The sequence below is a fragment of the Thunnus albacares genome, chromosome 4, assembly GCF_914725855.1.
Source record: "Thunnus albacares chromosome 4, fThuAlb1.1, whole genome shotgun sequence".
In the NCBI taxonomy this organism is placed as follows: Eukaryota; Metazoa; Chordata; class Actinopteri; order Scombriformes; family Scombridae; genus Thunnus; species Thunnus albacares.
This window is the reverse complement of record NC_058109.1, coordinates 19,100,926-19,115,767: the sequence shown is the minus strand read 5'-3', so window position 1 is coordinate 19,115,767 and position 14,842 is coordinate 19,100,926. Positions and strand designations below refer to the sequence as shown.

Genomic DNA, 14,842 nt, shown 5'->3' with positions numbered 1-14,842 from the left:
TACGGTGGGTGCAAAACTCACAAAAAACTCAAAAGGCCCTCACTAGAGCCAGTGTTTGGTTTATCCGTTCTGGGCTACTGGTGGTGCAACATGGTGGCCTCCTTGGAGGAGGACCCACTTCCTATCTGTAAAGGGCTCATTTTAAGGTAACAAAAACACGATTCTTAGACCCTGTTTACACTTGGTTTTAAAATGTGTCTTGGGCAATCACATCACAAATGGACAGCACTAAATACAAGTGTAAATGACCACAAAGACACATTGTGATCTGATCACTCAAACCACTTGCCATGTTGGTCTGTATCTTTTGTAGTGTAAATGCTAATGCATCTCTATGCGTCCCTGACAAGGATGTAACAGGTAAATCAATGCAGGACGTGGTGGTTGTTTTGGTGACAGCATTCCAACACCAAATGACTTTGTCCTGCCAATCTCAACAGTTGGAATAGCCCGTACATGTATATTAGTTCTTGAAACATTTTTGTTTTCCTATCTAGCCTGTACGAAACAAATCTGGCACTTGTCTGGCGACAGACTGACTGTGAGCGGGGCACTTTGACCTTCTAGTGGAAGTGATCGAGGCAGTAATGAAATCTCAACAAAAGTGGTCAGCTGGACACCTTGGAGACACATGATAGACACAGGTGTGAACGACGATGTATCTCGGCTGTCCACTTGTGTTCGGATCACCAAAACACGTTTTAAAACCAAGTTTAAACATCCTCATATTTTCAGGTGATTATACACAAATTAAAACATACTCAAGAATTTTTTTTTGTCTGCCAAGTCAAGTAGATGCCACTAAATTCTACACACTGGTCCTTTAAAATCTGTTGTCAATGAGCTCAGAGAAAACAACCTTCTCGTGTCAAACTGCACATGCATCATTCTGCACAGTGAAGCTCAAACATTCAACTAGGAATTAGGAACAAGAAGAAAAACATATTTTGAGCGAAGGGGGCCTTTAAGGTTTTTCAGAAAAATCGTCTCATTCAGGATCCAGGACTTTCATTTTGAAGAGCACGAACATGCGCAGTCAGCAGCAGTCAGCTGACACACTCTCACACTCACACACAGACACAGAGAGAGTGAGAGTCTGCTTTACCTGACGACAAGTTCACTGGCCGGGGTGAGTACTGTGAATTACAACTGTCACTAATAAAAAAATTTTAAAAAGGCTGTAATAAATAGAGGTTGTTCGCTGTCATGTGATCACTGCTCACTGCCTCTAGTCGTACTAACACGCCGCTAAGACGCAGATAGATTCAGCCACAGCGAGAGAGAGATCAATAAGTGAACTTAAACAGGGCTAGCTAGCTGCTTTAGCATAAACTAGTCCTGCGGCAGTTGTCCGTTAAAAACAGGTAACGGCAACTAACGTTAACGTGTTTCAGGCTGCTGGCCTAACGGCTAGCGTCATAGTAGCAGTACGTGATCTGCTCTTTGCGTTTAAATTAAACATTACCAGACAGAAGACGCAATGGAAAGCTATTTTCAATCACTGACTGGCCCTGCTGTGTTACCTACTGTGCAGTATGTCGTGTGTGTTTTAATATTGTGACCATATCTGTCCTCAGAGAACTGAATACATCGTGTCATGCTGCCTGACAAAGATGGTCCAGGTGTTGGAGGTGGACAGAGCTCTGCTGCGGGAGAGGACCCCTCTGTGAGTCTGTTCAGAGAGTACCTCCGTCTCAAAACTGTCCACCCAGAGCCCGACTATGGTGAGACTCTTTTATTCATTGGATCCAAGCCATACTCACTGGAAATGTGGTAGTTAGTGTTTGGCATTCATCTTTGAGGGGGTCAAAATCAAAACAGAAGTTGGATTATCCACCTGGATGAGGGGCAAATGCAAACATATGTTGTGTCCCCCTCCAGTATACACAATATATAGTATTTTCATGTTGCTGTTACTTCACTTTAATTATCACTGCCAGATCTCACCATTGCACACACCTACAGTGACAAATACTTTCAATGTTTGTCGTTTTTACTGAACTAAAATGCAGTCGCACAATCTAGCTTGACAAAATCAATTTGTCTGTATCACATGTATCATCCTATCATTTATCAAAGTTCATTTCTTATCAGTGCCAGCTGGCTTTGAAGTTCACTCTAGTGATGTGAGAAACCTGGTGTGGAAAAGAAAGCTAAGTTCATAAGCAAGATATTTAAAATTCAAGAGGTTTTATTGTCACATGCAGGAAGGAGCTTTCAATTCAGCAGTCAAACCTTATTTTTGATCTTTAAGACTTTGAATCCTGACCAGAAAAATGAGATTCTTTGCTGAAAGGCTGGTTTTACTCCTCATGAAAGAGTGCATCAGAGGACTTTAGACATTTAGGTTGATTCAGGTTTCTGTCCAGGATGCCCATGTTTATTTTGAGGTGTGCCAGTCACGAATTGGGAAGAGATCTTGCAGTAGATCTATGGGAACACTGGAGGGACTACATCTCCCAGTTGGCCTGTGAGAATCTGGAATACCCTCATGGTGAGAGCCAAGGAAAGTAGTTTGGTCTGGGACCTTTGGACTTCTCTTCTCACCTTTTTGCTTCCACACACTCACCTAAATAAGTAGCTGGAAAATTAATACATGATAAGAGACGGCTCAACATTCTGTCTCGGTTTTCTGTGACCTTACCGAAGTCCAACAGTACCACCACAACTAATATGACTATCTAGTGTTGCCAATTTTTTTTCGAAATGATTAATATTTAAACGCACTGTTCTGTTATCTGTTAATTCATTTATAGATGCTGCTCTTAGGTTCCTGGACAGAATGGCAGAGGAGCTCGGGCTACCCATAAAAAAGATTGAGGTGTGTGTTAATGATGGTAATTTAATCCATGTTGCAAACATTTGTGTACATGCTGTAAGTTCAATACAGAAACTAATAAACAGTGGGGTATAATTAAAGAATTACAATACCAGTACCAATTCCAGTACCCTTAAAATGATACCGATACTGATAAAGTACTTCATTCGATAGCCATCATGTGAATGGAAGTATTCAGTTGTATAAAATGCCACCACTCCTCCCCATCCAATGATTTTTACACAAATACATTTTGAAAGTGTTCAAATTATTGAAATATTTGTTAAATTACTTTACAAAACTGTACAATGACGTATTATCACCACAGACTGTATGGGTTGTAGCTGCTGTGGTAGTGGGCCAGTCACACGTCACATTAAATCAAAGAATGCTTTCTGTGATTGGCTGCGAGCAAAACCACACAAATAATCACTTTTTTCTAGATCTGGGTACAAAAAGGATTGAATGCAGGTATCGTTTGACTGGAGAAGTTTTGATGCTACTTGGTACTCGGTTATTTTGGCCGATACCTTTTTAAAAAGGTATTGATTACCGATATCCAGCCCTACAGTGGGCCTTATCTGTTGTTCCCTCTGCCTTTAGGTTTGTCCAGGCAGAGTCGTGTCAGTCATGACATGGGAGGGGACGAACCCGACCTTGAAATCCATCTTATTGAATTCCCACACAGATGTTGTCCCTGTCTTCCAGGTATAGTGTCCATCTCTGTTTACGGTGTTACAATCCTGTCATTACCTGTTACAAACATGAAAAAAATAGATTTGATATCAATCTCTTCTCCAGGAACATTGGAAATACGATGCTTTCAGTGCTTACAAAGATGCAGAGGGCAACATTTATGCCCGGGGAACACAGGACATGAAATGTGTAACTATACAGTGGGTATAAACTGCCTTGATAACTTGTCTTATTAAACAGGATTTGTGCTCTAGTGTTGTTGTGATCTTCACTTTTAATTATGTTCTATGAGAAACACCTGTAACACCCACGCATCCAACCTGCATACTGTCACTTCAGACTATCTCTTCTTTTATTTCTGTCACAACTCTGCCGTTTCTACATTTGTTCTCTGTAGGTACATCCAGGCAGTCAGAAGACTGAAGGCAGAAGGACGGAAATTGTTGCGCACTGTGCACTTAATGTTTGTTCCTGGTAAGATATTTGATTGCTTCCCGTCTCTATTTTTAGTTTGTTCTTAAATCTTGGACCACCTACACCAGTGTTTTCACTTATTGTACCTGATTAGACCTCTCCTCCAGTGTTGGCATGTTCAGACTGATGGACACCGTCCTCACTCTCTTGGAAGCTTATGTTGATTTTTTTTTTTTACACCTATTAGGTTGAGACAAATTAGACCTTTTTATCATTGGGTGCACTCCAAAACCAGACCAAAACAGAGCCGATTTGAGCTGGGTGAGCATAGTTTTCGCTGCGTTTCAATTAGGCACACACAACAGCACATGCAGCTCCATTCGATACCAAAATACCAACAGTACTGAAAACAAAACAGACTAATAAATACATATTTCATATGGCTTTTCATAGGTTAATCTGAATGGAAAAGGTGTTGTACTATCTCCTCGAATGCTTTGAAGCTGAAGATGCTGCTGTTTCATTATTATTTGATAGAGAATCAGCGTCATAACTGCTGTCTCATATGCCGCCTTCACTCCCTTTAAGCAAATTTCCTGCCCTTGACACTATGTAAGAAGTGGCATATCAGCATGGTCAAGAGGAGAACAGTAATTTCTATTGATACATTGAGTTTGGTGACTTCACAACAGCTCTACCTGAGGTCTAATCAGCCAGAATGATTGAAAACCTGTGTGGGCCTTAAATTAGAATTTAATGTGCTCTCTTAAACTACATACTTGCTTGGCAGCAGCTATACTGTATGCTTTATAGCTACAAACATTTTGGCAAAATAAAATATGACATTGATAAATATAAATGTACATATTTCTTTTTAGATGAAGAAGTTGGAGGTCACAAGGGAATGGAAACATTTGTGACACATCCAGAGTTCCAAAAATTGAACATTGGCTTCGCTCTCGATGAAGGTAAATAAATAACTGTTTGTGAGCATTTTTTAAAAGTTAATGAATAAGGATCTAAACACAGAAGGTAACTCAGTCACTCAAGTCACTTATTAAGTTGAAACTGGGGTCAGTATTTGAGTTTATACCACAACCACAGAAGTATTCCCTTTCTGTTTAGTTTGCAGGTGTTTATTAAAATTGTACATCAAAGTCCTTCATGTATTCCAGCTAACAGTGTAATTTACACTCTTAATCAATGTGCAAGGTGAAGTGTATTAAACTGCAGGTTACCATAGCAACAGGACATTTGCTTCAAGCTACATAACCAGTCCCTGGTGAAACTAAGATAAATGGCTTCAAATAAACTTCAAGAAATCGATGATGATTGAAATCTATCCATGATGCTCTCCTAACTGAAATAAAGGTTTCAGGTGGGACCTCCACTTCATATTGTGGTAACCTTTGCCTCCATCTCATTCCCATATCAAGACACATCCACTTTCTTCTGGATTATAAATACAGACTAACAGGTCATGTTGTATGTATGTCTGAATAGGGTTAAAGTCATTCAAAGGTTATCATGTCACTGTTCCTGATTACCTTTTAATCATTGATTTTTAAGCCAAAGGTCATTATTTGTGCAGAAATCCTGATATGGTGTTTGAGTTGCTAAGCTTAATGCTAATCATCGACATTTGTCCTCTGCCTCTAAGTTTGTCTGTTTTATAGTTATATTTATGCAGAAGACTAATGTTAAAAGTTAAAAATGTGCTTTTTACATTATATCTGCATGTGCTCTGTAGGTCTGGCCAACCCTTCCGAGGCCTTCACTGTGTTTTATGGAGAGAGGAACCCCTGGTGTGAGTATGAAATGCATACAGTAAAAAGACTTTCACCATGTGATCAGATTCCAGCATTTTCTGGTTCCTGGTAGTTGTTTTGTAAAATCTTAAAGATGATAGAATTGATCTTGTAATCAAGCACAGTGGTGTCTTCTTTCCAGGGATTACAGTCCACTGCCCAGGAAGTCCAGGTCATGGGTCAAGGTTTGTGGAGAACACAGCTGCTGAGAAGCTGGTAAGTTTCATTGTCTTGTTACCAGTTAATAAATCTGTTTTAATCTTAAAGACCTGTTATAAGGACTAGAGGGTGTCAGTGACAACAGTTGCCTTTTCTCTTTCTTCCAGCACCAAGTCATAAACTCTTTCCTGGGCTTCAGAGAGAAGGAGAAACACAGGTGAGCCTGGAAGAACGTTTACATTTTCATCTATTTTCTTTATGGCATGACTTCATTAATACACTACTTTTTTCTTTCTTTAAAATATTACTGCTTTATAAAAATAGTACTACTACTGCTACTACTAACTTTTAATGAGCCTAATTCACGTGCAAAGATGAAGAATGTAAGCAGCCCTGTTGTAATAATCTGCCACCTGTACTCAAGTATGTTTATCAATACAATGACACTAAGAATTAAGTGACACTCATGAAACAGGGATGTTATTATGCAGTTTGTGTAGTAATTGTTCGCAAGACATTTAGTAGATGTTCCACAAATACCTGAAAAGCAAAAGACTGTGTAAAATATCTTTTTAAGATCTGGAATTTGAACTAGTTAGTCTCTTACAGGGGTACAGTACAGGGGTTTATCCAGTTATCTTACATGGTAACCCTTTATTTTACAGCTCTCTAATTTCTTTATAATTTGCTAGAAAGTTTCATCAAAATAAGTAAACTATAAATTCAACACATCTAACTAAAATACCAGTTTTGGAACATTCATTCATTCTTTTTCATTCATTCATTACGCAATTCTTTCAAGGAAACCTCCAAGGAAATTATTGGACCTGTAAAATACAGTGTTAATTTTATATCCCTCTTGTAAGAAATTTTATGAATTTGGCTGGCCCCTGCTTATTCAAAAGAAATGCCAAGTGGGTCACCAGCCATTATGTGCTGTGTTTGTGTCCCAGAGACATAAATTTATATGAATGGAAACAGTACATTGCTAATTAGTTCTTGGATAACTTTTTTTTCTTTTTTTGATTTAAAGGTCGTGTTAGTTTTAAGTGTTATTCTTGCAAAAATTGGACTTTAGATTTCAATATAATTTCATTGTAACTGCAGTAATTTCATTACTATAATGTTTGTGAATTTCAGGCTAAACACCAGTGAGTGTTTCACACTCGGTGATGTCACCACAGTAAATATGACCATGGTGAAGGGGGGCGTGGCCTACAATGTCATCCCAGCTGAAATGGACGTCAGCTTTGACCTAAGAATACCACCAACAGTAAATCTACAGGTGTGTAAATGTGTGTCTATATGTCTGTTATCTGCAGACTTTATGACTCAAGTTAACTCTACACTAACCTCTTAATTATTATTCTGGCAGGAGTTTGAACGACAGATCAAACAGTGGTGTAAGGAAGCAGGAGAAGACGTCACTTATGAATTTGCTCAGGTCAGTATACTTACACTCTACTGTATAACTGCTGTTGGTTTGTTCCTGTCGTCAAATGGATTAAATTTGCTGCCGTCCTTTGCAGAAACATATGAACCAGAATGTGACATCGACAGAGGAGAGTGATCCTTGGTGGAGCGCCTTCAGTGGAGCCTGCAAGGCGATGTGAGTACACTGTACACACTAATACATTATATTGTTTTCACCTTGTTTGTTTCATGTTAGATTCTAGATCCAGATGCAAATACAACATGACTTTGTCTACCATGTCTACAATTACTCATCTCAGCACCTCAGGAAAAAATAATCTTTTTTTTCATTTACTATGTGTTCCACTGGAAATATAGAGGACTTTTTGGTCAGGTCTGACATACAGTCGACTGCACTTTTTAGGATATATTTTGGAAATGTTTATCGAGATAGCTGTATGTGGAAAAAAAAACATGAAGGTACTGTCCTTGCATCATGTAAGATAAGTCTCATGTCATATATCTCCACTGCAGGAAAATGACTCTAGAAAAAGAGATATTTCCAGCCGCCACAGACAGCCGTTTTATTCGGGCGGTGAGTACGGGGACAATAATAACATACCCTCTGTGAAAGTTAATTCATCAATTTATCGTGACATTGTTGGGCAAAAGCTATTTCTGTGCTTCAGTTCTGTTTGTTTCACGACTCTAGGTGGGTATCCCCGCTATCGGCTTTTCCCCAATGAACCGGACACCAATCTTGCTGCACGATCACAACGAGTATCTGAACGAGCACGTCTTCCTGAAAGGCATCGACGTGTACGAGAGGCTAATCCCAACTTTGGCCAGCGTACCTGCCTTTCCTGATGAGGCTTAGACACGTCCTCTATTTTTAATGCTCTCTCAAACATATTTCACTGATGATCTTAGACTTGAGAGAGATTGCAGAGATAACCAAAGAATAATAATAATAATAATAATAATAATAATGTATATCATTAAGCCAAACTGAGCACTTAGCCTTTGGTATTATTGATTTTTTTTTTTTTTTTAATTATTTTTATGATTCTCAGGATAAATGCACAGCAAACTTTGCATTACTCAGTACTGCAGCAGTTTAACAGCATACTGACTGTTTGTTAACATTGTTGATAGAGTGTGCCTGTGTGTATGCAGTCCTAAAATAATATCACCTATTGTGTAAACCACATTTTCCATTAGTATGGAAAAAAAATCCATTTACAGTAACGTGGAGATGACTTTGATTTTTAAACTCTTTGATCAAACGTCATTTAATTACCACTTTTTAAATTTTGTTTGATTTTAAAAGTAGGTTTCCAGAGATAGAATTTTATTTAATAAACTGGAATTGAATAAATATGTTTGTCTTTCTGCCACACTGACATGAAATTAAAAAGACTTATGAATGAGAGGTGGGATTAGAGCTGTGTTCTGGAGGAAGAACTCTTGACTGCCTACAGCAACGAGCATTTAACCTCCAACCAACCATCTGCTTCAAGGACAGGATTTACCAAACTACATCATTAAAAAAATCGGTTAAAACACTTAATCCGTCAGTGCAGCCTTCAAATTATCAAACTGCATCTCAAAATTACATTTAAGCACAGTGTTCTGATGGGGAGTCCAGTCTACACACTGCTTTGAGTTTGAGCATTACTGTATGTACTGAATGCACTTTGTCTCAGCGGTTAACAATGACAGACAGAATTAAAGCTAAAGCTCACACAAAATGTTTTTGCGGTTTAAATTTTATTTGACTTTCAAACTTATCATTTACAGAAAAGGTTGTTCAACAACATAAAATGTTATTAAGAATATTTATAAATATATTGTTGAGAGTATTTTTTGCATTCTTCAGCTCAAGGAAGCAAAGAGGATCAATGATGGATTCTTAAAATTTTACACAGACATTCATGTTCCCCAGAGGATGAATCCTAATGACTTTAATAGTCTCCCGACTTTCCTCTAACCAGGAAGTCAAAGTTTTCTCTTATCCTGTGAAATATCTCAACATCTACATAGATGAGGACATTGGTTTGACATTCATGGTTTTCAGAGGATGAACCCTGATGACTTTGGTGATCCCCTGACTCCAACTCTAGAGCCACCATGAGGTTATTAATTGTAGTTTTAAGTGAAATATCTCAACAATTACTAAATCGATTGCCATCAGATTTGACACAGACATCACAATGAATTAATATCACTTTGGTGATCCTATAACTTTTCATCTATCACCATCATCAGGTCAAAATTTAAACTTGTCCAGTACTTCGGTTTCTGACAAAATACCTGCAAAAATAATGGTATGAATATGTGTTTGTGTTTAGTGCTTATTAGCAAATGTTAGCATGCTAACATACTAAACAAAGATGGTGATTGTATTTATTTATTGATTGGGACAGTGTGCAGTTTAAACATAAAAGACGCACTGCACCAGAGTTAGCTCAAAGCTAATTTGCATCCGCAGTCCCCCACAATCAAAACATACAACAGCACAACAACAAACAGTACAAAGCAAAAAACACACAGAATACACCATACAAAATACAAAATACAAAGCTAAATCATGGTAAACATTACACCAGCTTGTCAGCAGCATGTTAGCATTTCCATTGTGGGCATGTCAACACTGCTGTGCCTAAGAACAGCCTCATAAAGCTGTTAGCATGGCTGTAGACTCTTGTTGTCATATTTAATGCAGTCAAAAGACTAATATTTAGTTTTAATTAATTAAAACTGATACATTCTATATTGTTCATACAAATAAACACAACCACATTTAAAAAAATATTGTAATAAGATAAAGTAAGTGGTTTGATAGTCACTGTCAGCTGGGCCGGCACATTTTGTGTTCTTACAGCAATTGCCTAAACAAGAGGTGACTCAACCTGCATTAAATGATGTAGATAGAATGGAGAATATTTGTTAACATGCATGTTGTGAAATGTAGGTGCAATAAGGGGAATTAGAAATTTTCTTTTGATTTGTAATGCTGTTTACTTGAGTTAAAGGTCGGTCTCATCTACAGTGCGGCTCCCTTTGGAGTTGTCATCCAATTAACAGTGTTAGGCTCTCCAAGGGGGACTGGCAGGAAGACTGTGCAGTCAGTAATTAGTCTTCTTTCTCCCCAGGACATGACAGCTGTATTAGCACATGGGGCCGTCAGGGAGACGACTAAAGCTGAACCCACATCCTTCCTCCCAGAGGGGGCAGAAATAGGTGCAGTCATCCTGTCGGGGTCAGCTGTTAAGCATCTGAACGCCTGGCTGCAGAAACACAGACTCTATTAAACCACTTACAAGTTCCACGTTCCTCTATTTGAGGAGAGACAGCACAAACATGTCCAATGTAAAAATGCAGCCAGTTCATTCTGTCTTGAGGCTAAAATTATATTTATATGCATGTTGTTTCTCTGGTAATGATTAGCTGCAAATGTGCAATTCCCTTTTCTCTTGCTCCCTTGACAGTTGCTCCCTCAGTCAGAGGTCAGGATCAGCGTCAATAACATGAGGCCTGGGTGAGATGGGGATTCAAGTCTCAGTCAAGGACACCTGAGTATAAGGCTTTACCGCATGGGGAGCTTTAACCTGACTCTGCTAGTCTCCCTATACACCCTGCTTTGTCTCATCAGGATTATTATTATGATATTCACTAATGGCTGTGAGCTGGCCTATAGGGATGAAATGAGAGGGTGAGAAAAAGAGTTCATTCTTTACCCCACTGTGGAATAAAACATCACTATAAATAAATAAAGAAAACAATCTTCACATCGCTGCTTGTAGAGCTGCTTCACATTGTGCATCTTCAATGTTCCAGTATTGAGTTTCAGTGCTCCTGTTTTCTAGCTGCTGGCAGAGAGCTGTTAATATTCACAGATGCTGCAGTGTATGAAGGAACATACATACTGTAAATTCTCCAGCTGAGTGCAATATCTCTCTACTGTGCTCTCTTGCTGTGCAACTACAACTGTCCTCTGGTGGCAATTACAGCCAAACCCTGTTGTGATTGCCACAAGATTCTCATTCAAGTGGGAAATTGTTGATTTAAGTCCTACATGTATGTAGAACATGTACACTGTACTGTGGTCGATATATTTTGTTGTCCTGTTTGCTATTTTTCATGATCACATAGCTTAAAATATTCATTTTGAGTATCTGCAAATAATCTGAAAATGTAAAGCAGAAAAAATAATAATTGTTGGTGGTGGAGGTTTCTCATGTTTTTGCATTTGTAACACTACTTATCACATTTTGAAGATATTTCATCCTAAAAGGATCCATGAGAAAATTTCTCTGACTTGTCATGACTCCATTACTGTCTGTAAAAGGTTGACAGATGTGAGAGAAGCCCTTAAACTATTTATAATAAAATACATAAACTGAGAGGCTTCTATAGTTAAAGTGATTAAAAAAAGTATCAAAACTACCCTCAGTAGTTCATCAAATACATTTAATTCTTATGTCTAAACACTATTTTCTTGCTCGTGTTTCAATCCTTAACTCCTCAGTTTTCATATATATTCTGTCTTACTACAAATTTTATGATTTACTTCTCAACATTTCACAATTTCTTTTTTTATTTCTTTTTTTTGTTGTTGCATATATAGACCATGTTGAAAACGCCTGGCAAATACAGTATGTGTTACATCATTGTGAGGTCTCACATATTCAGACTTATTTCTACGCTCTGTTAGTGCAGATACGATGTAGCAGCAAGATCATTGTGTCTGACTACCAGACACAAAACCATATATTTCTGTGATGTTATAATAAACAACTGAACCGTAATCACAACTGCAATTTCTCTAACCTATATTCATGACACATACAGACTTGACATATTAGATATGTCCTTCTTATTATAATATAAGCAACAAAGAAAATGGAAAACAGACTTTTTTTCTCTCAGGTGTGCCTCTGCTATTATTGATGTTATTAGTTATGCCTCTGTTTTAAAAGTAAACATGTCTGCTGTGAGAAAAGTCTATTGATTAAATGTGTGCCAGGACTGAAAAAGGTGGTGAGAAAATAAAAAGACCCATCTGAGAGTAGAAAATACTAAATAATTATAATAATAATTGTAGGAGCCATTTATATTTATTGTTGGCATGTCATATTATTTTGTTTAGATATATTTTGCAGTATTATTTTGGACACTTGGTGGCGGTCATTAGATGCACAGGGTTGTATATGTGGAGGGGCATAGGTGACAGGAAAAATTGCGATTACAAATATATTGTTATTTCATATAATGTTATTTATGAATCTTTTTTTAACTTAGATATTACTCATATAAATATTTTCTTCAAACACTTTGGGGCAAATTTATGATTTTGGGCTACATAAATAAAATTGACTTGACTATTTATGTATTTTACTACTTCACTACTACTTCCCTACCACTACTGCTACTTTTCTACTCTACTTTACAATCTCCTTAAATTATTTAACACAATCAATGTATTTGTATGTAATAGTGCAAAAATGGTCGTTGTGTCTGGTGTGCACTTCCCATCATCTATTCAGTCAAGCTGTAGGATAAGAAATTCAGTAAAAGGTGACGTATATTTACTTATGTATTCACTTTTTTCAGCTATGGTCTAGTGTTATTTTTTACACCTGGAAGTCCATAATTTAGTGCTTTATAGGCTCTGGGGAGTACATGGTGGGATTAATCTGTAAGGAGGCATGCAAGGAAGAAAATGCTGGTGGGCCCCTGATGACACCTCATCTACCACACTACATATGTTCCATCTCGAATCCAAGTTCCTATTTAGTACAGTGTCCATATGAGACTATATTTATACTGTATGCCCAGAAACCTAGAGACCAACAAGTCCTCATATAAAAAACAATAAACTAGACTCAACACAAGGCCCCTTGAAAAGACAGGGCCAAAAGATAAGATACAATACTAACTGCCTTAGGCGATATAGACATTTTCTTTCCAGCAGATGTTGATGTGTCAAAGCAGAAAAGGCACAGGTGTAATGAATAACATTAACAGTGGCTGCATTCAGTGGTGTTCATGGTCCTGGTGTTGTACATGCTGGCTTACAAAAATGAACAGGAGACATTATTAATTCATTAATTAGTAACACCTGTGCTTATCTAGCTATGACAAGTCAAAATGTCTGCTGTGAAAAAAACCTATGGAAGCTCCCAAATCCGTACATATAGATTGTCATAGCATGCCCTTTTAGCAGTTAGTATACAATATATATATATATATATATATATATATATTTACCATTAATACTAATATCAACTCTGTCTGGTTTGAGTATACATTTGTCACATTTCCATGCAGAAAACACTACTTACTCAAAACCTGCTCAAAATTAGTGTGTAGTATGGATTTCTATCTCAATTTTACTGTATAGGTGCAAATTACAATTTATGAAAACTGACAAACCCTTGACCAATCGTTGACCTTGACATACATGTACATGTCCATCTCATTAACATGTAAACAGTAGGAAAATTGGAAAATAGGAAATGCTGCAGTGGGGTAAATTGTGAATTGATGAATGTATGTATGTTATGTTATGTATATTATCAACTGATTGGTGGCAAAAGACAACATAAAAAGCTTTTTTTTTTTTTTTTTTTTACAACAAAATGGAGATTAAAGTAAAAATATAATGCTTTGTATTTCTTTTTAACAAGGCTGAATTACCAACTGAGCAAAGTGGGAAAATGTCCCAGGGCCCCAAACCCCAGGGGCCCCAGAACCACTACACTGCATTAGTTATGGTAATTTAATTGATTGGCAATTTGCACCAATTAAGTACAAAATCAACTGTGGCAGCCCCTGCATTTTTAGATTTTTACCTCATGTTGTGGTCCTGTCTTCCAGACGGCTCTTGTGTCAAATTTGTTTTAAAATCTGTGTTGTAGTTTATATTGTGCTTACATAGTGCATATTTCTAAATGTAGCTTATAAATGTTGCACAAGGGCCCCCCAACAGATTAATTCAGCCATGCTTTTTACACTAGGTTTTAATGATCTAACTATAAAAACATTATTTATCTGTGTGTTTAGCTATATTTTGGAGTTATCTGATAACCTTTTACTACAATTTGTCAGCTTCAGGGGTCCATATTAGGGGATGAAACAGTAGTTTAAAGTCCCCCTCCACTCCAAAATATGTTTTTCTTCTTGTTCCTTCAGTTGAATGTTTGAGCTTCGTTGTGCAGTATGATGTATGTGCCGAGTTTGACACTAGAAGGTTGTTTTCACATTCATCTGCTGAGAGGTGAAAGTTTGTCTGAGCTCACGGAAAATCTGATGGTAAGGGGTGGGCCTACAAGCAGGATTTGTGATATCACAAATAGTTTGGAGCCAATCCTGGTATAGTATTCCCCTTACACAAGTGTGATGAGGACACTTGAAGCCTCCAGTGCACATACACTGAAAATTGACTCAACAGTGAAGCAGGAAATATCTTCTGTGAAGTAGATAATCTTTTCAAATTAAATACATTTGCATATTCATAGACTCTGGAATT

The 14,842-nt window shown here is 37.6% G+C and overlaps 1 protein-coding gene across 2 annotated transcripts; it reads left to right on the top strand.

The window, feature by feature from the left end:
• The first annotated feature begins 983 nt into the window (after positions 1–983).
• Positions 984–8,686, top strand: LOC122980134 (aminoacylase-1-like). 2 transcript variants are annotated; one of them, XM_044347867.1, is made up of 15 exons: positions 984–1,129; positions 1,578–1,724; positions 2,757–2,821; positions 3,422–3,526; positions 3,620–3,714; positions 3,912–3,988; positions 4,807–4,896; positions 5,679–5,735; positions 5,879–5,952; positions 6,063–6,112; positions 7,036–7,180; positions 7,271–7,339; positions 7,425–7,504; positions 7,843–7,903; positions 8,021–8,686. In XM_044347867.1, exons 2-15 carry the CDS (start codon positions 1,598–1,600, stop codon positions 8,183–8,185), a joined length of 1,260 nt encoding a protein of 419 aa, XP_044203802.1. In that variant the 5' UTR covers positions 984–1,129; positions 1,578–1,597; the 3' UTR covers positions 8,186–8,686. The 2 variants fall into 2 exon arrangements, with proteins under 2 accessions (XP_044203802.1, XP_044203804.1); XM_044347869.1 differs by lacking the exon at positions 984–1,129 and adding an exon at positions 1,253–1,364.
• Positions 8,687–14,842: the final 6,156 nt, after the last annotated feature.